The sequence below is a fragment of the Ursus maritimus genome, unplaced genomic scaffold (assembly GCF_017311325.1).
Source record: "Ursus maritimus isolate PB19 unplaced genomic scaffold, ASM1731132v1 scaffold_22, whole genome shotgun sequence".
Taxonomy (NCBI): domain Eukaryota; kingdom Metazoa; phylum Chordata; class Mammalia; order Carnivora; family Ursidae; genus Ursus; species Ursus maritimus.
Window position 1 is genome coordinate 21,013,484 of NW_024424675.1, and position 25,201 is coordinate 21,038,684.

Here is a 25,201-nt window from a genome sequence, read left to right on the forward strand (position 1 = left end):
CGGGGGGGGGGGGGGGGGGGGGGCGGGGGGCTCCCTCTCTCCCTTCTTCACTCCCTTCCCCTGTACCCCACCCCATTTCTTCCTTCTACTCTTCTCCCCTTCCTCCACCTCTTCTCTGCTCCCCCTCCTCTCTCCCCCTGGAAAGCCTCTGCCCTAATGACTCACGTCTGGAGTCCGCTATCGGTGGGCTGGGCCGCCCCTCAGCTCCTGGCTCTGCGCCACTCCTCATCTGGGCCGAAAGCTGCAGCCAGGAATGTCGAGGGGGTGGGCAGACAGAGCCAGCGGGGGGTGGGGGGGCAGGCTTCCCCAGCAGGCTGTGCAGCACAGGGGCGAGTCATGTGGCCTCCTGGGTACACTGCCTGTGTGACCTAGGGCTGGCCCTGTGCTCGGTGCCTCATCAGAAGGACGAGAGAGTTTGATGCGGGCTGAAGTGAAGCAGAGCCGGGAAAGCATCTACCTGCCCCAGGTGCTCAGGGAAAGGTCCCTCTTGTTACTGTCCTCCTCTGAGTTGACCCTGGTCTCTGCCAGAAAGTGCCCTACTCTGCCTTCTCCCAGGCAGCACCCATTCTACAGATGAGGAGGGCAGGAAAACCAAGGCCCGACACAAGCACGCAGGCTCCCTGGCCCACCCCCAGCACCCGAGGGCTGCCCCGCTTCCTCTGAGCTGCTGGAGTCCCAGGGGCAGGGCAGACGTCAAACCCCAAAACCGTGGGGCCTTCTGTTCTCTCCCCTGTACCAGTGACTGTTGGCCCTCTCCACTCACCTCTGCATGTGTCTCTGCCTCTCCCTCTTTATCTCTGTGTCTCTTTGCCTCTTGTGGGTCTCTCTCTTAGGGCCTTCACGGTGGCCCTGACACTGCCTCTAACTCTGGGGGTGTCTTTGCCACTCGGTGACTCACTCTCTTGTCTGGCGGCATCTCCCTGAGGTCTCTCCCTGTCTCCCTCTCAGATCCTCCTTCCCTTCCCCCCCCCCCCCCCCCCCCCCGCCACCCCGCGGGACCCAGGACACACAAGCCAATGACCAGGGCCCACCCCTCAGTCAGGGTGCTCCGCTGGGGCCTCTTTCTCTTCCCTCTCTGCACCCCAAAGCCAAGGGGGAGGGGGAGGGGCTGGACAGGAGCCTCCCAACCTGGCACTGCCCCCAGCCTCTGCTGCTCACTCCAGATGCCTGACGCCAAACCTCACAAGAGCTCAAGACCTCAGGCCGGCGCTTGCGAGGCCCTGCCTGGCTAATTGTGGGTCAATAGCGCATCCAGCAGAGCGCATCGTGGGTTCCTGGCCCAGCCCAAGACCCTCCCAGACTGGCCCGGGACTCCCAGCTGCCCCGGCCTCCCCAGGCTGCCCGTAAATTCTTGGCATTTTCGGCCTTCGGTTATCCAAACAAGAAATGAATCTCAGTTGCCGAACAGAATGTCTTGGGGTTTGGTTTCCTACCCTCACCGCTGGCTGCTTTCTAAGCAGTTTGGGGCTGGTTGGGGGGTGGGGGGGGGGACAACAGCATCTGCTTCTTGGAGAAATGGGGTTATTTTTCCAAGAAGGGAGCCTAGAAATGGCTGACGCAGATGCCCTTGGCCTAGCAATGACCGAGGGAGCCACGGGGGCAATGGCCCCCGAGAGGAACAGGTTTATTTGTTCAAGCTCTTTGGCCAGGCCATCCCATGGGGGCAGTGCCGTGCGTTTCTGGCTCTCTCCTCAGAGGCCCCACAGCTCGCTGGGCTGGGATGCACACAGACCCTCTCCCCCATTGTCTGCTACACAGGAAATGTGAGAAAACAGACCTCCAGGTCAGCCCCCTGAGTCTGCACCTCTGGCCTTGGAGCGCTTGCTTAACCTCAGGGTCAGCTCTGCAATGTCTGGAATGGACCCAGAGTTGGGGGGGGGGGTCATGTCCCAGTGGTGCCACTGACCAGCTGTGGGACCCCGGGCAAGACACCTGCATCAATTGGTTTCTCCGTAAAGTGGACTCAAAACACTCACCGCCCCCTAGAGAGAGTGCAGGATGAAAGAAAGATCACAGAATTTAAGGCCAGCATTTATTGAGCACTAACTGTGTGCCTTGTGAGAATTCCTGCATTTGAGGGGCGCCTGGGTGGCTCAGTTGTTGGGCGTCTGCCTTTGGCTCAGGGCGTGATCCCAGCATTCTGGGATCGAGTCCCACATCGGGCTCCTCTGCTGGGAGCCTGCTTCTTCCTCTCCCACTCCCCCTGCTGTGTTCCCTCTCTCGCTGGCTGTCTCTCTCACTGTCAAACAAATAAATCAAATCTTAAAAAAAAAAAAAGGGTTCCTGCATTTGAGTCTCACAGCGGGCCTCTGAAACAAGATTGTTTGCCCCTTAACAGATGAGGAAACTGAGGCACCAAGTGGTTAGGTGACTTGCCCCCAGGTCACAGGGCCAGAAAGGATGAGGTCAGATTTGACCCTCAGGCTGTCCGCTGGCAGAACTCACGCTCTGGGCACTTAGGCACTTAGGCCAGTTTTCCAGACAAGTCCGTTTTGGCCTGGTCCCCGGATACCCAGCTGGGGCCTGCAGAGCAGAGAGGACCCTGGCCACCCAAGAGAAACTCACCGATGCTAGATTTTTCCCTTCCCCAAGAGCCGCTCAGTCAACGAGGGCTTCTGGAAGGCTCTCCTGCCAGAGCAGATTCAGTTAGCTCCTCAGCCAGCGTCAGCAGCTCTTGAAAGCCAAGGGGACCCAGAACCTCCACTTGGGCATCCTCGCCATTGTGTCCCCCATCCTTGGCCAGGGCCCAGAGCAAATCCCACAGAGGCAGAGCGTGGACCTTGGAGCCCCCTCCCCTCCCACAGACTCAATTTGAACCCCAGCTGCTCCCCTGCTTGTTGGCTGTGTGTTCTCAATCACTTCGCCACTCTGTGCCTCAGTTTCCTGATCTGTGAAATGGGGAAAGCGATAGAAGCCGCTTTGCAGGTTATCGTGATGACATGAGTTCACACACGCGCGGGGTTGGGTAGGTGCCTGGCACAGAGGAAGAGACGGGCGGGGTCAGGGACGGATGACAAGCCTGGAGCGCACGGCACAGTGAGGCGGTCCGCTTTGGAGCGAGCACAGGAATTCAACCGCAGCTTCTCCGCATCGTGCCTTGTGTGATCTTAGGAAAGTCCCCTTTTCCCCTCCCTGGACCTCAGTTTCCTCATCTGCAAAGTAGGGATTGTTAACACAAGTACCTCAGATGAGGACAGAATAAGGCAAGCAGGTAGAGATCCGGTGGGGTCCATGGGCTAGATTATGACTGGGGACCCTGAAGCTTGGACAGAGGAGCAGAGCCTTGGAAGCTTAGACCAGCAGAGCCCTGTGGCCCTTCACTCCTGACTCCCGTCCATCACTCTGGGGTCTGCGGTGTGACCACCTGGTGGGGCTAAAGGAAGGAAGATAGACTACAAATGGGCCCCCTGCGAGCAAAGATGAGCAGGAAAGGGGCTGCAGATAGGGCAGCTGGGACCCCTCCTCCAGAGTTCAGTAGACCCAGGTTCCAGTCCCACCTCTACCTCCTGCCAACAACCTACTTGCTTTTCTAAGCTTTTGAACTTTCAGCGTGCAAACACTGGGCAATTGGGTTGTGTGTGAGGACACAGGGGAAAAAATCCCCTGTCATCCCAATTCCCTGGTCATCTCCCGGTTCATTTCCTTGCAGTTTATTCTCTGCATTTTAAATGTCTACGGAAATGTTTTAGAAGTACAAAAGATAGAGAGAAAAATCAAATAAAACTCCTCGTTCCCACAACCCAGCTTAAGAAACAAAAGCTTTCCAATGCCGCTCAGCTCCTTCCCCTCTCCTGCTTCCTCCCCCGCCAGAGAGGGTTACTGTAAATTCGGTGTGGGTAACATCTCACCCCACCCTAACCAATGTATAACATTTGTTTCCTATATAAATGGTGTCGCGTGATCTAGATCTTTCTACAATTTGCTTTTGTCCGATCAGCCTTATAGCTGTGAGAGGTAAAATTCTGCAAATGTGGGAAAGGCCTGAGCCTCAGCTTTTCCAGCTGTAAACTGGGGACGGCGGTAAGCTCATGCCTGGGTTTGCAGGAGGCCGAGATGACCAGTGCATGCCAAGGTCTGGCCCGCACCTGCTGCGGCTTCCGCTCGTGGGGAGGTTTCCCCTCTCTTCTGGGGCCAGTGTGATGCTGGGGCAGATGCAGATGTCCTCTGGGCCGGGCACTGCCTGCTCTACGTGTCACACAAACACGATCCATCAAACCTCACAACATCCTAAACGGCGAGGACTACAACGATCCCCTTTTATTAAGGGGACACTGAGGCCCAGAGGGTTCGCGCAGCTAAGAAATGAGGGAGGTGGATTTGAACCCAGTCAGGGGCTGGGTCCGGACCTCGTACGTAAGTACCAGGTGGACTGCCTCTCTATGCCCCCCATCTTACAGATGGGGACAGCGACCCTGGGCATGGGGAGTGACTCAATTATATATATTCACCCCGAAGTCAGTGGCAGGGGTTGGATCAGAATTCAGGGCTCCTGACACCCAGCTGAGGGCATCATGTGGCTCCTCCCTGTAGCAACACGACACACTGCCTGTCATGAACCTCGTGCCAAGTTAATGCGTGCTTACAGTTCTGAAGTTCTGAGGTTGCACGCAGGCACGCATGCACACGTGCACAGGTGAAATGTTGTTTCTCCATCCACCCAATCGCCCCTTCCACCGATGTTTATTGAGAGCTTGCAGCGCTAGGCATTGTGTGGGGATGAGGATTCCGTGGTAAGCAAAGGAGGCTCAATCCCTCCCCTCTGGGAGCGGGGGAGAGACACCAACCTAGTAATTTCTCATGTGTAATGATCAACCATGATACACGCTGTGAGGAAGGCCTCAACTCTTCTAAGGGTAGATCACGGGGGGACCCAATCTTGATGGAGGAAGGGCACCAGGAGGAAGGACAGAGCTGAGCTCTAAAAGGTAGATTGGCTGTTCTCAGGCAAGGAAGGGAAACGAAAAGCATTCCAGGCACAGGGAATAGCAAGTGCAAAGGCCCTGGGGTAGAATGAACAAGGTGATTTGGAGGAAGTGAAAAGCATTCTTTGTGGCTGAAGCATAGAGAGCCAGGAAAAGTGTGCTCGAGCTGAGACTGGAGAGCTCATTAGGGACCAAACCAGTCCTCCTGGGCCTGACCCTGCTCTCAGGGATCTTGCGTGCTGGGAACTGATGGAACCACTTTTCTGCCCAGCATCCAGTGAGGGTTGCTCTACAATGGGCAGTGGCTCTGGACATCTGGGCCTGCTCCTCCCCTTCTTGCCTACTCCTGATCCCACCTCTTTCACCCTGTTTTCAGGGTCAGCCTCAGACAGCAAAGATCCAAGATGGGTGAGTGGCAAGAGCTCAGCCATTGGGTTCAAATTCTCACTTACCAGCTGTGGGCAATGCTCGGGCTCTCCAGGCCTCTGTTTATTCCTTTGTCGAGTGGGGAACAATCACCCTTTTCCTCCAGGCTGCTGGGAGCCAGACAAGAACAGTTACACAGCGGAGTTGTGCTGGCAGGAAAGCCTGGTGCCACATGGCGAGGTACCCCAGCAAGGCCTCCCTCGGTCTAGAACCTGCTTGGCTCTGTCCCCCAAGGTAGAGCTGGGTCGGGAGGCAGGTGAGCGTGCTGCCAAGCGATCACTTTAGTCAAGGAGACTTTGCAGAAGTGTGGTCTGGTCGGTCTGTTCCCAGACAGCCCGGGTTTGCCCATGACAAGCTGCCTGGCCTCTGACACGTTGCTCAACTATACCGTGCCTCGTCTGTAAAATGGGCTGATAATAGCTCCCACCACAGAGAGTGGCAACAAAGATTTAATAAGCACAGTGGCTAGAACAGAGCCCAGCACACAATATGTGCCAAATACACATTTGCCAAGCAAAATGGACACACCACCCCATTCTGTGTAAGGGCTGGCTCTCAGACGGAAGCGACGTGAGCAGTTACGAGAAATGTGCTTCTTCACTTTCTCTCCATTAAATTCTCAGTCTCTGCACAACAGAGAATAAGGAGGACTTCTCGAATGGGCCCCATTTGAGACAAAACTTCCAAGATCAAGGTTGAGACACAGACAACCACAGAGGGATAGTAGAGCCTTAGGAAGCCAAAGGCCCTGGCAGCCTGTTCCCATCTTCTGAGACGCACCCCAAGTTCAGAGAGCAAATGCAGGCCCGGCCTCCCCTCCCCCTACTCTCCCTTCCCCACTCCCCTCCTCTTCTCCCTGTGGCTTCTTTGACTTGGACAGACACTGGGCAACCCAAACACCCCCCCACCCCCACCCACACCCACACCCCCCCCCCAACACACACACATACACACACCTCATACGAGGCGAGACTCAGAGAGCAGGACGGCCACAAATATTCGACAAATATTGGTAAGCCCCTACCACGTGCCAGGCACTGCACTAGGCCCGGGGGCGACACCAGCGAACAGGATGGAAGACACCCAGCCCCCTTGGGGCACGGAGTCCAGCACTGGCTTCCTTTATTCCCCTGGCCCTCTGCCAAGCGGGAACAATGAGCCCCATTTTCTGACGAGGCCGCCGAGGCCCAGAGAAGCTCCATCCCTGGCACAGAAAGGAAATGGCAAAGCTGTGACTGGACCAGTGCCTGACTCGGAGCTCCGGGCTCCCGCTAGACTCAGGGCTGCAGCGGGAAATTCGGAGAAGGCCGGCCTGTGCCGGGAATTGTGGGCCGAGCCGAACAGCGCCTCCCTCCACAGCAGCCTGCTGCTCCCTGGCACGCTCCACCCCTGGCCCCCTGCCCACTCGCTCTCCTCGCTCTCTGAGCCCTGACCCAGAAGAAGAGCCGCAGAGGGGAACGCAGCCAGGAGGAGGGCTGGGTCTGGCTGCTCAAAACCACAGGGTCAGGGCCTGTGTGGGCCCGGAGGGGGGGGGAGGAGGGAGGGGGGCAGGGCAGAGGGGGAAGGGCCAACCCTTGGCCACTGGGCTCAGAGCCACAAAGTCAGCCTCGTTGCAAAAATGAGGAAACTGAGTCGTGGGGACGGTGGGGCAGGGGTGCAGTGCGCCCAGCAAGGGGGGTGGCGTCTGGAAGCAAGAGGGTCTGACCCTGCGACCACCGCGGAAGTCGCACATTCCTTACCTATTGTGGTACGACACATTCCCCTCAACACGTAGCGGCACAAAAGAACCACGCACAGTGATCGTCTCTCCGTCTCCGAGGCCAGGAGCCGCTTGAGATGGTAGCTCTAAGGCCAGTCTTTGTCATGCACTTGTGCTCACGGGCCAGCCAGGGCTGTGGTCCTCTGGAGGCTCCCCTGGGGCTGGAGGACCAGCCTCCGGGCAGCCCACTCCCAGGGCTGGTGGGTCGGTGCTGGCCCACAGTTGGGGGGGGGGGCTCCATTCCTTTGCAGACGGGCCACTCTGCAGGGCTGCTTGAGGGTCCTCGGGACACCGTGGCCTGTCCCTGCAAGCCAGAGAGCCAAGAGGGCGCAAAGCAGAAGCCAAAACGTAGTGACGTAGCCCTGAAAGCCTCCCTCGGACATTCCTACCATGGGTCACAGTCGAAGGGGCCGGTCCCCGCCCAGGGAAGGACCGACGAGACAGGGCATGCCTACCAGGAGGTGGGGTCCTCGGAGTCTGGCTGCCTCAAGGCACCCAGGGAGTGGTGAAGGGTGCGCTCTCTGGAGCCTGAAGGCCTGCGTTCCGAGCCAGCCTCAGCAGCCATGTGACATGGGCGACAGGCTCCGCTTCTCCGTGCTTCCTTTCCTCACCTGCAAGATGGGGATGATGAGAGAGCCAAGGACGAACAGGGCTGTATTTGTCGGGCGCCGGAGGCCAGGCCCACACACACCTAGTGCTTCGGAGACCTGCCTTCGGAGGAGGTCCCGGCCGCTGGGCAGAACCTGGCCCACCCCGCAAGCAGGAGCGAGGCCTGCTCCAGTCGCTGCGCTCTTCCCAGCGCCCCGCACAGGTCCCGACACATCTGAGCCAATTTGTAGACGAGATGAATGAGTGTCATGGTCATTTCTAGAACATTTCTCCTGAAGACAGTGCAGGCTGGCTCCCTGCCTTGCTGTGGGCCTCCCTGTGCTGGGCTGTTCAGTAGCGCACAGTGGCTGCCCTGGCCACCCCTCTACAGTTGTCTCTCCGCTTTCTGGCTTTCTGGCCTCTGTGGCCTCGCCTCACCTCTCCCAGGCCTCTAGCTGGAGCTGGGGCTCGGAGGGGAGGTCCAGACTTCTTTCCAGTAGCCAATTATGCAGTGGAAATCCGGCACCCTTGACGTAAAACCGACCTATTCGTTCTTTCAACAAATATTTACTAAGTGCCTCTCATGTGCCTGGGACCGGTTGAGGCACGGAGGATGTGGCCGTGACCATGGTGGCCGTGACCATGGCAGCCCTGCGCGCCTGGGGTGGATATTCCCGGGGAAAAAATGGACAGCTGGGAAATCACTGCTGTGATTTCAGATGCATGGAGTGCTGTGAAGAGACCAGGCAGCCGCAGTGGGACAAGGAGGAGGGCAGGGGCTCCGTGTTTGCCTTTGATGGCGTGGCCAGGGAACACGTCTCGGGGAGGTGATATTTGTGGGGAGACCCGAGAGTCAGAAAGAGGCTGATGGAGTGCTCCTGAGCTCGAGGCTATGGATGTGTGTTGGGAAGACTCGGTTAGGCAACTCTCGGGCTCCCGTGCCCCCTGCTGCAGCCCCCAGGGCTCCTCCACCAAAACTAGCACTGAAACCGCAGACATGACCTCTGCCAAGGGCCGTTTGTTCACATCACAAGTGTCCACACCCTTGAACTCGGCCGTCCTGCGTCAAGGGACTTTGCCTGACGCAGCCTTGCAGGAGAGCTAGGTGACGTGTGGGCAAGGATATTCCCAGCAGCCCTGGCATGATGGCAAAAGCCTGGAAATGACCGCAGTTGTCGGGGACCCGATGCGCAAACAGTGGTGGCCACAGACGGAGGACCGTACAGCTGTTGAAGCCGTGAGGCGGGTCTGCTGGATGGACGTGCGACAGCCTCCTAACTGTAGACGCGGAAGCAGCAGGTGCAGACGGGGAGCTGACGTTTTATGAGCCCGAAGTGGGGGGGATGTGAGCGTGCTCGCTGCAAGCACATGCAGCCAGTGTCCCTGGAAGGGAACCCCGCGCGTCCTTCAGTGGCCTGTGGGATGGGACCCAGGGCAGGGCTGGCAGAGTCGTTAGCACTCCCCATCCTTTGAGTCTTTGGACTTTGAGCAATGTGCTCATATCACCTATTCCAAAACAAAAATTAGAATTATACAACTACACATTTAAATTGAAACACACACACACATACACACACAGCTATCAAAGTTCTATTCTTTCAGATTTTCACATGTCTGGCTACACTGGGCCACTAGCTCCTATGTGCAGCCTCCTACAATGGGCTTTCCTGATTGGGGCCTCAGTTTCCCCATATGGGAAATAGGGCTGGCTGTGTGGTCCCTCCCATACTTCCTGCCTGGGCTCGGGTCTCTGGGTGGGGGTGGAGGGGCTGCTTTCCTCTACATCATCAGGCCAGGTTCTAATCTCTCCCACCCTGCACCCTGGGGCCTGGGTTCAGCCTGGCTGGCTTCACCCTACTTCCCCCCACCCCCACCTCTAGTGCAGCCCAGTTTGAACCCTGCTCTTTGGGGCCGTTTTGCCTGTTTCCAAAGCACAGACTTTTTTTTTTTTTTTTAATGATTTTTTTATTATATTATGTTAGTCACCATACAGTACATCCCCGGTTTCCGATGTAAGGCTCGATGATTCATTAGTTGTGTATAACACCCAGTGCACCATGCAATACGTGCCCTCCTTACTACCCATCACCGGTCTATCCCATTCCCCCACCCCCCTCCCCTCTGAAGTCCTCAGTTTGTTTCTCATAGTCCATAGTCTCTCATGTTTCATTCCCCCTTCTGATTACCCCCCCTTTCTTTATCCCTCTCTTCCCCTACCGATCATCCTAGTTCTTATGTTCCATAGATGAGAGAAATCATATGATAGTTGTCTTTCTCTGCTTGACTTATTTCACTTAGCATTATCTCCTCCAGTGCTGTCCATGTTGTAGCAAATGTTGAGAACTCGTTCTTTCTGATAGTTGAGTAATATTCCATCGTATATATGGACCACAACTTCTTAATCCAGTCATCTGTTGAAGGGCATCTCGGCTCCTTCCACAATTTAGCTATTGTGGACATTGCTGCTATGAACATTGGGGTGCATATGGCCCTTCTCTTCACTACGTCTGTGTCTTTGGGGTAAATACCCAGTAGTGCAATGGCTGGGTCATAGGGTAGCTCAATTTTTAACTTTTTAAGGGACCTCCACACTGTTTTCCAGAGTGGCTGTACCAACTTGCATTCCCACCAACAATGTAGGAGGGATCCCCTTTCTCCACATCCTCTCCAACAATTGTTGTTTCTTGCCTTGTCTATTTTTGCCATTCTAACTGGCGTAAGGTGGTATCTCAGTGTGGTTTTGATTTGAATTTCCTTGATGGCTAATGATTTTGAACATTTTTTCATGTGTCTGTTAGCCATTTGTATGTCTTCATTGGAAAAGTGTCTGTTCATATCTTCTGCCCATTTTTTGATTTGTTTATTTGTTTCTCGTGTATTGAGTTTGAGAAGTTCTTTGTAGATCTTGGATACCAGTCCTTTATCTGTAGTGTCATTCAAAGCACAGACTTTTTTTTCTCCTGGAAAGGAATTTACAAAGAAGCCTGGGTTTCTCTATTAACACAGGAGCCACGGCAGGTTTTTGAGCAGAAGGTGCTGTGACCTGGCTTAGATACACTGGGCTCTTTCTGGCTGCTGGGTGAGGCACGGACTGGGGTCTGGGGAGCATGAGCAGGGGCTGAGGGCACAGCACGATGGGGTGGCGAGGCTGGGAAGCCGCACAAGAGATGATGGAGGCTGGGGTGCCTGGGTGGCACAGCGGTTGAGCGTCTGCCTTCGGCTCAGGGCGTGGTCCCGGCGTTATGGGATCGAGCCCCACATCAGGCTCCTCTGCTGGGAGCCTGCTTCTTCCTCTCCCACTCCTCCTGCTTGTGTTCCCTCTCTCGCTGGCTGTCTCTATCTCTGTCGAATAAATAAATAAAATCTTAAAAAAAAAAAAAAGAGATGATGGAGGCTGGGCGCGGGTAGAAACAGTGGTCAGCTTCTGTCTATGATTCCAGAGTAGGGACCACAGATTGGATGTGGGCTTGCAGGAGGAGGAGTGAAGAAGGCCTCGAAGAGTTTGGGCCTGAGCCATGAGAAGGATGGCATTTGCTCAGAGATGAAATCATTTGACCAAAGTCCCGTAGCTCAGAGCTGGGGAGCTGAGACCAGAAACCATGCTCCCGGCTGCCTCCCTGCAATTTCGTGGGGGTTGTTTTGGGGAGAATCCCTGGCCTTTCTGTACCTTAATAGACACCCCAGCTCATGGAAACCCCTGTTTCTCTTTCGGTCTGATTCAGGCAGAAATCTGAGCAGGGGACCCAGAAACTCAGGCAACAGGCAGAAGCCAACATCAGGGCTTGCCTGGCTCACTCGTGCTTTGTGCTCCCTGGCTGGAGGGCTGCACCCCGGTCCTGCACCCAGTGAGGGGGACAGGGCTTCCACCTGCTTAGCTCCTGCCTTGACCCTCCTGTGCCCGCCAGATCTGACCTTCTGGCTTCCAAAATCAGCAGACCTGGGTATGACTCTAGGGTCTGCCGGCTTGGCAGGTGACCTCAGGGAAGTGACTCCGAGCCGTCATTTACTCATCCATAAAATGGGGGTCAATAGCAGAGCCTCCGTGCAGGGGGACGAGAGGCAATTTCTAAGGCGCCAAACACAACTGGCAATCTTGGGGTGCCATAACGAGTTACTGGGACAACTGCCATCCCCCAAAGGCCCCCAACTTCTGCCCCCACTCTCACTCCTGGCAAAGTCCCACCAGCAAAGGACAGAAGGACCAGAGGCTGGGACAGATGTTCTCTACCAGGACAGAGCCTCCAGCCTTCCCAGGTGTGCTGCAGGCGGAGGTGAGCAGAGCCCCCACGATGACAACAATAGCAACAGCTAAAGTCACTGTGCGCCCAGCACGCGCCAGGCTCAGTCTCACTGATCCCCCCCTCCGAGTCTCATGTGGTAGGCCCCACTACTGTGCCCATTTTACAGCTGGGGAAACTGAGACTGTGAGAGACCACACAGCCAGGAGGCCTCAAAGCTAGATATAAACAGAGGCCGTCTCCAGGCCTGCAGGAAATAAGTACAGTTAAAGCAAGATGAAGATTCCAGAATCTCTTAAGGGGTGATGCAAGGAGAACCTGCTATGGGCCAGGTACCCTCTGGCTTTTTGTCCAGGTGTCTCATTTATCCTTCACACTAATCCCAAAAGGGGGTTTCTTGGTTCCCCCTGGTTCCCCATCTGACAGATAAGGAAATTGAGACTCGGAGCAGAAACACTCCACTCAGGTCCTATGGCCAGTGAGTGGAGAAGTTGGGATTCATACCCAGAGCCTAGAGATCTCATGCTAGAAGCCTTTCCGGCCTCTGGAGGGGTTGCTGCTGGGCCTCATTCCCCTCCAGTGTTCTTCTCACCCAGGGGACCAGTCCCGCACCCTCCTATGAGATCGTGCCCACAGTGACTTAGGGTTAGACACTGTGCAGAGATGCCCTTGACTCCCAAAGGGTCCCACAAATGTTGTGGGAACCCCGGGCACCCACTCCAATGCAGCTCTGGCCAGCTGGGGTCGTGACGGTGGGCTCTCCCCTGCTGGCCTTCCCTGCACAAAAGCTGGAGGTGACAAGCCGTGAGACAGAGCCACACAGTGATATTTATTTCAAAGCTGATTCTTCCAGGAGGAGAGGTGTCCAATACATTCATTCATTCTACCAAACAAGCATCCACGGAGCACCTATGAATTGCCAGACACCCTCCGAGGCTCCAGAAGCAAAGGCAGGCCAGTCCCCCTGCACTCTGGGGGGGAGTTGCTCCACTGAGGGGGCATCGGTGAGAAGGGTCTGCAGAGGTCTTAACTTTCCCTGTGCCCTGGGCCTCTCTGGCATCTGGCAAAGCTCTGGACCCTCTCTCTGAAAGATTTTTTCAAATGTAAAATTAAATGCATTGGTTTACAAAGGAAACACATTGCCTTGAGATACAGATTATCTAAATACTTCTTAAACAGTTGTGATAGCATCCTCTCTTGCTCCTGGGCTAATACAGTAAATAACAGAATCCAATGATCTAGTGCCCGAGACCTCACAATGAGTGTAAACAATATGTCCTGAAAGTCCGCAGTCACTGTGGTGAGACACGAGAATGTCTGGGGTGTCTCCTGGTGACAGTCACGGGCGTTGGTACGACCACAGTAGCAGTCTATGGCCCATATTCCTTGCTGTGGGAAGGGCTCGGTTCAGCTAGAGATGAGCGGGCCCACTGCGGCAAATGTTCTGCATCTTGCTGGTCTCACCCAAAAGTATAACTGGGACCTCTTTTTAGATCAACCTCCGATGAAGGTCAACCTCCTTCTTTTTAACAGTTGCCTGGTCATTCATGACAGCCATACTGGGGTTGGTCTTGTGCTGATTATGTAATAAGCCCCAGACCCTTTACACAGGTCGTCTCAGGAATCCTCCTCCTCCCGACATCGCAGAGATAGGAGCCGTGATGACCTCCATGCTAGAGAAGAAGCCCAGACAGGTAGAGGGACCTGCCCAAGGTCACACAGCCCCTAGTTTGAGAGCTTTGATTCAAACCCAGGCTCATCAGCTACAAAGCACTAACTACTCTTTGCTCGTTGGCTTTTCTCTGTCGTTGACAAAACGCTTTCCCAAATAGGAGCCTCGTGCACCATTGTCCAAGGAAGAGACAGGCAGGGCAAGTCACTGTTATTGACCTTCTTTCTGATTCTCAAACACGCCAGACACACTCACACCTCAGGGCTTGTGCATTCGTCTTTCCCTTTGTCTAGAATTCCCTTCCTCCTGACTTTGTCACAGCTGGCAAGCCTCTCAGCACAGGCGGCCCCTCCAGTGAGGGGTGCCCTGCCACTCTGGCCTAACTCCCCCTGACCCCACTCGCTGCCCTGTCTCGTCTCCTTCACAGCACTCATCACTACTGGAATTTCACCGATGACTTCGTGAAAGTGCGCTGGAATCAGAAAACTCGCCGATTTTGTTCATTCCTGATTTCCTGTCCCCAGCACCGGGCCTAGCGCAGGTGCTCACGAGATTCCTGAGCGGTACATAAATGACGCTCAGAGGGTGAGGGGTTTGTTTGAGAAACTCTATTTATCGTCATGATACATACGTTCATACGGGACATTTTCTAGAACCTTGTTTCGGTGGGTGTGTTCTTTACTGACGGGTAGTCCACACGGTGAGGCGCAACTTTCTAGCATATGGTTCTCTGAGTAGTGACAAACGTATACAGTCGTGCAACTGCTGCGACAGTCATGATATAGAACCTTGCCAACATGCTAGAAAGTTCTCCTATGACCCTTTGCAGTCAGTCCCCAACCCCGGACCCCAGGCCCTGGCAACACAATGGATTCCGACTTTTCCATCGATGAAATCCTACAGCATGTAGCCTTTCGAGTTTGGCTTACTTCACTCTGTATCATTCATCCTTGGTGCGTTGGGTCTGGACCAGACCCAATCCCCACCACGCAGGCCAACATTACTCACCAGAGCCCAGCATGGCCAAAATGGGCCCATCTGGCCCAAATTACCCACCCCAGGACCCATGCTGGTGGGCGGGTGTGGCAAATTGGGTGATGGGCCCCAGCTGTGGGTGGCCTGGGCCCCACCCAGCCACTCGAAGCCACAGGACAAGTGGGGGACCAATGCATGTACTTAGGGAACTCCTGTCACTTGAGATGACCCCTAAGCTACCCTGAAGAAGTCCCTCGGCAGGGAGTCGGGGATCTAGCCCACTAGGTGGTGACCTTGGGCAAGCCTTCTGGGCCTCAGGGTGTCCACCTGCAAATGAGAGGCTCGGGGGACACGTGTGAGAAAGTCTCGTCTCAGGACTGAACTCGCTATTGGTCTGCCCGGAGCCGAAGCTCTGGGCCTGGGAGTCTGCATTTTGCACCAGGCTCCGGGAAGTCTGTGACTCGCCGGAGAGGGCAAGGGCAGCCTCAGTATAGCTCTGCCTCCCCTATCCCTCTGGGGCGCCGCGGCAGCCACACGTTAGCAATCCCAGGGAGCTGACAGAGGCGGGTGGGGAGCACCCCTGAAGCCAACCCATGGGGATGACAGTAGCCTGGCCCAGGGTGCAGGGAAGGGAGCAGATCCAAAACTTGTATTGGGATCGTAGTGGCCAGAACCCCCTAGAGGGTTGAGTGCAGCGGGTGAGAAAAAGAAGCATCAAGGATAAGGTCTGGGTTTGGGGCCATTTGCCACGGGAAAGGTGGGGGGAGGGAGGGGGAGTCGGGTAGGGACGCAGAGACAGGGCAGTGGGAGCTGAAGAACCAAGGGCTCCACGTTGGATATTTTTGCCTGAGATGCTTGTTGGAAGCCCACGTGGAGATGGCGAGTGGGTGGCACTTTGAGGGGAGAAGTGTGGTGGGAGGCGGAGCCGTGCAGTCAGCACATGACAGTCGTAGGACCAACAGGAGTCCCTGCACCCGGGCTCCTGATGCATTTGGGGCCCTGAACACTTTGGCATCTGGTCCTGGGTGAAGCTAATAGACCCCTTTTCAGAGAAACACTTTTAAATGTGTAAAATGAAAGCATAAGCACACCCAGTGATGTTGCCATTGTAACCAAAATAGCGAATATCAGGTCTGCTCTAGTGGTAGCATTATGCAGGGTGGGTTGGAGAACGTCCATCATTCTGAGGTCCTGATGCGCCAAACCAGTATTTAAGATGCTGCAACAGGGGCGCCTGGGTGACTCAGTTGGTTAAGCGTCTGACTTTGGCTTCGGTCATGATCTCAGAGTCATGAGATTGAGCCCTGCGTAGGGCTCCCTGTCAGTGGAGAGCCTGCTTCTTCCTCTCCCTCTGCCCCTCCCCCCACCACTCATGCTCACACACTCTGTCTCAAATAAATAAATAAAATCTTTAAAAAAAAAGACAGTCTAATATTTGCACTGTGGTATGGAAATAGTGGTGATTTCTACTGGTGATGAAGTCGCGGGATTAGCTAATGGCGCTATGGTTTGCGGCCTCCACTCAAAATTGAAGGAAACGCCGAACTTTACTTAAAGGTTATTGAACCAAAGAGTGTTTTCTCACCCAAGTTCATGGACGCCCTGAATTCTCTTTGCAGACCCTGTGGTCCCCACTATGGACCCCTGACCTAGGGAGAGAACGTACAGAGAGACAAGGGCCCAGACCTGGGCCGAGAGCCCCCTGACATGTAGGAGCCTGGTGAAGAAGGAGGCAGAGAGGGGTGACCATGGGTAGGAGAACAACTAGGAGAAGGAGCATCTGGGAAGTGCTTCCAGAACTTGGGAGTAGCCATCTGCCCTGCGTGCTGCTGAGCGGGACAGTAAGAGGACATGGAAGGGTCCCTGGGCCTCCCTTGTCTAGGAGATGATGACCAGGCAAGTTAAGGAGAGAAGGGGGTCCTCAGGGTTGGGGAGGCAGGCCAGGGAGCACAAGATTTATGTGTGTGTGTGTGTATATATAGATATATTTTTTAAGGATTTATTTATTTATTTGAGAGAGTGAGCAGGGGGAGGGGCAAAGGGATAGGGAGAGAAGCAGACTGACTCCCTGCTGAGTGCAAAGACTGATTGTTGGGGGGGGGGGGCGTCTCACCATCCTGAGATCATGACCTGAGCTGAAACCAGGAGTCAGGTCAGATGCTCAAGCCACTGAGCGGCCCAAAAGCGCTCCAGTGTGGGTTATACGTTTTTCTTGAACGTGGTAAATACACAGACTTTCTTATATCCTTCCTTGTGCTTGTTTGTATGTGCTCAGTACACCATAATAATACTGGTAATGTTTTTAGAGGCGGGGGTGAGGATGGAGGTGAGAAACTGGAGGCAACTTGAAGAAGTTTTGCTGTTGAGGGGACCAGGGAAATCAGAGGCACAGCTGGGGGGACTGCAGAGTCAAGAATTTGTTTTTGATGGAAGCGTCTGGTGCATGTTTGTCTGTTACAGGGGATAGCGGTGCGGGGGGCTGATGGGGCAGGGGAGGAAGGAAGGGGCCACAGGACAAAGACCTGAGAAGCTCCGATGAGCCTGTCCCCTGGTCCTCAGTCCCTTTTGTGACTGCGCCCCCCCAGGAGTTCTCACACTTGAGAAACCATCAGATTCACCGGGATGGCTGGGCGCCACCCCAGAATTTCTGATTCAGTAGGTCTGGGTGGGACCTAGAAATCTGCATTTTTAACAAGCTCCCCGGTGTGACTGCTGTGGGGTACACACTTTGAGAATCACTGCGGTAGTCAGTACCGGCACCGCTCACATGCGCCCCCTCCAGGATCTGATGTTGCACTACAAGGGAACACGGGCCTTGAAAAGCAGGGGTGGGAGGAAGGGATGGGAGCAGACTGTTAAGACAGAAGAGGGGAGGGGTGCCCTGGTGGCATAATCCATTAAACATCCGACTGTTGGTTTCCGCTCAGATCGTGATCTCAGGTCCCTGAGATGGAGCCCGGCCTCGAGCCCCATGTCAGGCTTCAGACTCAGTGTGGAGTCCACTTGAGATTCTCTCTCCCTTTGCCTCTGCCCCTCCCGCTTGTGCGCGCTCTCTCTCTCTCAAATAAATAGATCTTAAAAAAAAAAAAAAAAAAAAGATGGCAGAGGGGAGAAGAGACCAAGGAGGAAAGAGCTAGAGCCTGGCCCCCCAGCCAAGGTCATCACCTCTCCCTGGGGAGTGCCGGTCTTCCCAGGGACCCTGGGAGCTGCCCTGTCTGTCAGACCTCCTGGAAGACTGAGCAAGAGGGCAAGGGAAGGAGCCAGGGCCAGGGGGTGGGGGTGATGGCCAGAGGCCAGCATGTGTGCAGAATGGAGAGGGATTGGCCGAGGGGCACCGGCTCTCTGCCTGCGGGCACTGAGCCCTGAGAACACACTGTTCACCTTTGCAACTTGATCCTGGTCTCATGCCAGACCGGCTTCAACTGCTCTTGGGAAAGAGAGCAGCACTGTCAAAGATATGAATGTTAGCTCGTGGGATCCCAGAACATCTGAGCTGAGAGAACCCTTGGAGACTGTCCGGCAGATGGAGGGGAGCAGAAAATAAAAGTCCAAGCTGGGTGAATAGACCTGCAAACTCTTGTAATGGGCATGACACTAGGAGCTCTTCTCTGACCCTTGCTGCTCCCTGCTTTTCCATCAATTCATTGAACACATATGTATTGAGTACCTACTGGGCGCTAAGCATTGTGCTAGATACAGAGATAAAGGGGTAAGACCCAGTCTCTAGCTTCATGGAATTGACATTCCAATGGTAAAACAGACAATAGACAGATAAATATGTAATATAAACTTGGGGAGTGATAAGTGGTAGGAAGACACCTGAAATGACATGAGGGAGTGAGCCATGAAGATGGGGGTGGGAGGGAGGGAATTTCCAGGCAGAGGGAACAGTATGTGCAAAGGCCCTGAGGTAGGTGTGTGCTTGCCTTGCTGGAGGGCTGTCTCAGAGGCCATTGCATCTGGAGCAGAGTGTGGGAGAGGACTGGGAGAGGAAATCAGAGTGGGAGCAGAAGGCCAGGTCATGGAGGGAAGACTTTGCCTTTTCCTGTAAGATAGGAATTCTGGGACGGTTTCTTTCTAGCAGAGGAGGAATTTGATTTGACTTAGGTTTAACAAGATCCCTCGGGCTACTGAGTGGAGGATGCATTGTGCATGGGACAAGGATGGAGGCAAAGAACCCAGGGAGGAAGCTACTGGAATAGTCCAGGTGAGAGGTAATGGTGGCCTGGCCCGGCAGGGAGGCCTGTGCTCTTTGCTGTATGTCCTTCATGAAGACACAGGAAGGGACAGGAACCTTCCTCCAGCCCCTACCCATGACCCCAGCCCATGGTCTCCCCACAGCTAGAAAGGTACATCCAGATGAACTTGAGGTCAGAGCTGGCACAGGTCCAACAGCACATGGTCCAGAACCAGACAGCCACCATGCTGGAGCTAGGCACCAGCCTCCTGAACCAGACCACCGCCCAGACCCGCAAGCTGACTGACGTGGAGGCTCAGGTACGGAGGCCAAGCAGGTGGCGTTGGGGGGGGGGAGGGGAAGGCTGTGGCCAGCAGGGCTGGCTTACAGCCTGGGTCATCTTGCCTTGACCTCTGTCTCTGGGTAAAGTCTGGGCCTCCTCTGGGCCTGTAGCACCCTGGGGCCCTTCCCTGACGACCCTGTCATGAAACACTCGGACCACCAGGCCATGCCCCTGGGGGAGGGCCCTGGGCTAGGTTCTTCTGCCTCTGTGACTCCGGTGACTCCGGGTCTGGGCTGGGCACTGGGATGAGAGGCGGTAGCAGCACTCGGGGGTTCCGAGGGCTCCAGGGAAAGATGGTTCATAGAGAATTCATTCAACCTCACGGGGCCAGCAGCTCTGAGACAGGAGGCAGTGGGAGCAGCAGAAGGGGAGGGAGGGAACAAACAGGAAGGTGAGTACATGAATGGAACGACAAATAGGCAGGTGTCTGTCGAAGTCCTACTATGTGCCAGGCACGGTGGGAGGTGCCCGGTTCTATCTGAGAGCCGCAAATGAAACAGACACGTGCCCCACCCTGTGCATCTTCCTTTCTAATGACCCCCAGGAGAACGAACGGGATAAATAACCCGCATATGTGAGAGGGTGAGAGTCTCAGGAGAAAACGGCAGCGACAGGAGGGAGGGAGTGTGCGCGAGGAGCGGTGAAGGGATGGCTTGCAAGTTTAGACAGGGAGTTCAGGAAGGCACTGCGGAGAAGGTAGGATCAGAGCCAGGCTCACCAGGAGGGCCTTCCGGAACAGGGAGAACAGCATGTGCAAAGGCCCAGCAGCGGGACCGTGCGGGCAAGCTCCAGGAACATCCAGGAGGTCAGTGCAGCCGGAGCGACCAGGGGGAGAGGGGTGGGCAAGGGTTCACAGAGGCCATGGGGACAGAGGACATCGCAGGGCGTTGTAGGCCATCATGAGGACTGGAACTTTTCCACTGCGTGTAGTGGGAACCACAGGGAGATTCTGAGCAGATGGGCCGCATTTTAAAAGGCTGCCTTGGACGGCACAGCAGAAGAAGGATTGTAGGGGACAAGGGTGGGGGCAGGGAGCCCTGTGAGGAGGGTAGCACAGAACACAGGGCAAGAGATGACGGAGACCAAGACCAGGGTGGGCCGGTGGCGGAGAGTGGAGAGTGGTCAGGTGCCCATTTGGAAGCCGGATCTGACAGGACCTGCCGGTAGATTGGATTGGAGCGGGAGGGGCTGGTCAAGGCAGGGTCCTCCTGGGGCACGAAGTGGCGCCTGCTGTGTGCAGTGACCGGGAAGAGCAAATTCAGGAGGCAGACCATAAACTCAGCTGAGCTGTGAGTGACTGAGTGAGTGAATAAGGAATGAATAAAGGAATGAACGACTATAGGAACAAACTGCTGGGAGGATGGAAATAGGTCAGCACATTGCTGGAACGGCAGAGCCCCTGGGCAGGCGGGCGGCTGCCAGGCGGGGCTCCTGCAGGGTCTGCGTCGCCCCCTTCCCCTTCCTATTTGCTGGGACAGGTCCTGAACCAGACATCCCGCATGGAGATCCAGCTGCTGGAGACTTCGCTGTCCACCAACAAGCTGGAGAAGCAGCTGCTACTGCAGGGCCATGAGCTCCACAGGCTGCAGGGCCGCAACAGGTGGGCGCTGGTACCCTGGCACCAGCCGGGGCTGGGGGCGAGGGCCAGCCTGGGACCCAAGTCGGGTGGGACCCAGGGGGGACACCAGAGCCAGGACTGGGCTGGGGCTGGGGCTGGGGCCAGGGTTGGAAGCCGTATTTGGGCTAGTGCCTGGGACAGGGGCTGGGGCTAGAGCTGGGGCCCCAGATTAGGACTGAAGGGAGGGACCATTTGGGGGGCTCAGGTGGAGGCAGAGCTGGGGGTAAGGACTGAAACCAGGGCTGGAGCCCAGACTCAAGCTGGGAGGGAAGGTGGGCCCTGGGGCTGGGCTGGGGGCCAGACAGGCACCCCTGGGTGGAGACAGGAGACAGACATTTCCCCAGGGTCTCGGGACACCCTGATTCTTTCTCCATTCTTTCTTTTTTTTCTTTCCTCCTTTCTTCCTTTCTTTCTTTCTTCCTTCCTTCCTTCCTTCCTTCCTTCCTTCCTTCCTTCCTTCCTTTTAGAAATTTTTAACAGCTTTATTGAGCTATAGTTTACATGCTGTACAATTCACCCTGTAAATTTTTATTTGATTTACTTATTTGTAAATAAGTAAATCAGATCTTGTCCACTGATTCCCTCTCCCAGAAGCAACCACATTGCCAGCTTCTCGTCTACACTGGCTGAGAGTCTCAGCATTTGTAAGCAAATACCCTTGGGAGGAACACCCTGCAAATTACAAAGAATGAAAGAGTCATGGGGTACAGATAAGGCAGAGAAATGGACATCTGAGGCTGATTTCATCTTGGTTTCGAGCTGAGTGGAGGAAAACTGTCAAGGTCAGGGTGCTGGAGGAGGCAAAGCCTACACACCAAAGCAGCCAGGGGCCTGTGTACGGGGCAGGGGGAGGGGGATGTTATTGTTGCTCACGTGCTGGGTCAAGATAAGGCCGTCGGGTCCACCCAGCTCCCTCTGATCTGCGGGCAGCTAATGATAGTTTGTCCACCCTCTTATTCTTATGCTCCCACCCCGAGCTGGGGGAGGGCAGGGACGGGGACAGCCTGAATTGGCACCAGTTGCCTTGAAGTCAGTGAAGACGGAGGATGTCCTCAGTAAGCACTTGGCCCATGCAGACAGCTAAAATTCTAGAATTCTAGAGTGTACCCCAATTTTTTCTCTTCCTCCGGCAGAATTCGGGGCTCAGGGGAAATTCCTTCTGCCCTGACTAGACTCGTTCTAGTCTGGAGAATGGGTTGGCATAACCTCATAGATCAGAGAATGTCTCCTTCCTATCCAATCCCTCAGCCACGCCCCACCCACAGCACAGGTAACCCCTCTTCCTAGCTTCTTGTCCTCTTCCATTCATTCAACCAATAATTGTTTTTTGAGCTCTTAACCACATGTGAGACACTGTTCTACACACCGGGGTTACAGAAGTGAGCACATAGACAGAAATCCTTATCCCCCAGCAGACATTCTATAAGCTGACATTTGGGGGTTTCCTATGAGTATGTAAATATGTGTGCCTAGGCCTCTTTTTGCCCTTCTTGAACCCAAATGGAGCAGACGGCTCTTCTGCCCCCCTTTTTTCCAAGTATCCTGGAAACTGTTCCATAATTGCACGATGCACTTGCCCACTCTTTTCTCTAACTGCTGCGTGTTCCACCCTATGGCTGTGCCCACACTTATATCCCCAGCCCCCAATTAATGGGTATTAAGGTTGTTTCCTGTCTCTTACTCCTGTTCAATGCGAAGCCCCCAACAATGTCCCCATACCTCCTTGCACACGCGCCGGAGCAAGCCAGGATAAAATGCCAAAGTGGAAGAGTTGAGTCAAAAGCTTTTTGCTTTTTCTAAAACTCTTCAAAAAAAAAAAAAAAAAGAAAGAAAGAAAGAAAAGAAAAACTCTATGACAAATATGCTCCGTGTTTAGTATATCACCAGACAACAGAGACCTATAAAACGAAAGGGAAAGCGGGTTCCCTCCAGCCTCCTCCATCTTCCTCCCTCCCAGTCTCCCTCCTCCGGGACCCGCTGGGAAAGAGGAGCCCCACTTAGCGAATTGTCTTCACTTTATCTATGAGTTCAGGCAGCGCCGTGTCCTTCCACGTGTCTTTCCATGCCTTTCCTATCAGCTCACCGGGTTCCCGCTCCATTTTTTCTTTCTCTTGTTTTGTCTTCGCACACGTGCGACTGGACTGGAGGCACCGAGGTGCCGGCGCAGTTGTCTCCACGTCCCGGGCATCCTTCCAATTCCGTGCAAATGCGCTCTGCCTCCTTGCTCTTCGTGGTTCCAGAACATTTCCAGGGACACGGAAAGAAAACAGACTCAGCCAGCTCTGGCTGTTGGACATTAAGCTGTTTCGCTTTTCTCTAGTATAACCAGTCTCCCAAGGGGCACTCTCCAGCCTGCTCCCTGGAGGTTATCTCCTGAGAGCGGACTGCTAGGTCAAAGGGCAGGCATACTGGGGATTTGTAACGATTTCCTGGCTGCCAGCAAGTCCTCCCACCCGCACCTCTTTCTTCTGTGCACCCCAATCCATCTTCCTCCAGAGCTGGGTATCTCTCTCCTCCCCTCCTCACTCTCTGCCACCGGTGGGCACGTCCCACCCCCCAAGCTGTGCAACCCCGGGCAGGACGCTCTACCTCTCTGAGCCTCGGCGCGGATCTGTTCCGCGGGGTGCCCCCCGGGCCCCAGGGGCTAGCGCGCGAGTGTGGCTGCGCGACGGGGACAGCGGGCTGACGCGTGCGCCCCCCGCCCCGCAGCGCGCTGGAGACGCGGGTGCAGGCCCTGGAGACGCAGCAGCAGGCGGAGCTGGCTTCCCTCCGAGGCGAGAAGGAGCGGCTGCGGCGTTTGCTGGGCCGTCAGAGCGGCGCCCTGGCGGGCCTCGAGCGCAGCCTGCGCGCTGCCAGCAGCAACTCCAGTCTCCTGCAGCGCCAGCAGCGTCAGCTGCTGGAGTCTGTGCAGCGCCTGGTGCGCGTCGTGGCCCAGGAGCCGGGTGAGCGAGCGGGGTGCCTGGGGCGGTGCGGGAGGAGGGCAGGGGAGGGGAGGGGAGGGAGACCCCGCTTACCCTCACGGCTCGCTCCCACCCCCCACCTCGGAAGCCACTGACGGCTGGGGCGGGCGGCCCGGCCCCTCTCCCAACACCTGTAAAACAGAAACAACAACAATCAATAATAATGGTGAGGATGAGAGTCCCGGGAGGAACCAATCCAGACTCTACCCCCTGACTCCATGAGTGACCTTGGGCATGCCCCGTCCCTCTCTTGGCCTCAGTTTCCCCATCTGTTTAACGGAAGTGAGGCTAATAAGGATGCCACGAGCCCAGACTGAACAGTTTGGGTTCCAGGATCCACACGCTCCATCTCCCTTGCTCAGACTTGCCCCACCCCTCCTCTGGCCTCAGTTTCCTTATCTATAGAACGGAGAGGTTAGACTCACCGTTCCCCAAGGACTTCTCTCACCCTGTCGCCCTTGTCCCTAAGCCCAGGAGGGCCAAACAGAAGTGAGGAAGCATCTTTGGTCCTACCTTCTGAGAAGGGAGAACAATGCCTGGGTCCCTCTCCCCAACTCTCACTGACTCCTTCTGGTGGGGCCCACTTGGGGTGGCCAAGGCATTGCTGGTTTTGGCTTCAAACACTCAGTCAGCAAAACCCTTATTGAGCACCCACTGTGTGCCAGGCCCAGTGCCGGGTGCTGGGGATGCAGCAGTGGACAGCGTAGTCTTGCAAAAACACCCACCTGCCCTTCTCTGGGTCTCTAAAGGAAGAAGGAGGAAATGCTTATTTTTGAATACCTACTATGTGTCACTATGTGCTAGCAGTGTTCTTGAAATTTCCAGGCCACAGAAGGCCTGAAAGGCTGTGCCGAGGAGAGAGCACATGAACCTGGGGACAGCCAGGAGCCACACGACGGTTTTGCACCCAGTGGGACTATGTTTTAGGAAGCTCAATTGGAACAGGGCAGTGGAGAATGGCTGGGTGAGAGAAAGAGCTAAGAAGGGCTTTCTACTCCTGCTGGATCGCCATAGCAGGAGGCTGGGAAGTCTTTAAGGCACAGGGAATCAGGCAATAGTGATGGGTTCCAGGCACTATGGCTGGCAGTGATTCGGGGCCAGAGGATGGCACCACGGCTCTGTCTAAGTCGGGCAGGCCCTGCTGGGTTAAGGGATTTGAGGCCCCAAGGAAGCCACAGGCAGGAGAAGTGGATACCTTCCAAACCATGAGATACAGAATGACCCGAACCCATCACTGGCTTGTGCGTAGCCCTGGCATGGAAGCCGCCTAAATGAGTCCCATGTGTGGGTGTATTGTAGCTCAGCCCCAGATGCAGGCCCCGGCCCAAGGCCTCTCCGCACAGACTCACCGCTAGCCCAGGCTCCAGCTGTGACCCAGGGTCTGCTCGCCAGTCTGGGGAGAAGGCTGTGTTGGGCACCTTGCCTCAGGCACCTTTTGCCCCAACACCCAGTCCCTCTTGCCCCATGTAACCAGAGAAGGGCACTGTGGAGTTGTGCGTCTGGGCCAAGGCTCTAAGGCTCTC

At 55.4% G+C, this 25,201-nt stretch overlaps 1 protein-coding gene and 1 long non-coding RNA gene across 4 annotated transcripts in view; one reads left to right on the forward strand and one right to left on the reverse strand.

Moving 5' to 3' along the window:
- The window catches only part of ANGPT4 (angiopoietin 4), a 42,668-nt gene that overhangs the window by 6,537 nt on the left and 10,930 nt on the right, over positions 1–25,201 (forward strand). For 2 of the 3 annotated variants that reach the window (XM_040638106.1, XM_040638103.1), the window contains exons 2-5: positions 18,922–19,077; positions 19,840–19,905; positions 20,579–20,700; positions 23,428–23,660. In XM_040638106.1, the coding sequence (XP_040494040.1) occupies positions 18,922–19,077; positions 19,840–19,905; positions 20,579–20,700; positions 23,428–23,660 (577 nt within the window). The remainder of the gene's footprint in view (positions 1–18,921; positions 19,078–19,839; positions 19,906–20,578; positions 20,701–23,427; positions 23,661–25,201) is intronic. The other variant, XM_040638105.1, reaches the window with a different exon arrangement.
- LOC121104584 lies at positions 22,572–23,445 on the reverse strand. The gene is made up of 2 exons (XR_005836910.1): positions 23,308–23,445; positions 22,572–22,944 (listed from the first exon to the last, which is right to left on the reverse strand). It is a non-coding gene; the product is annotated as an uncharacterized LOC121104584 (long non-coding RNA).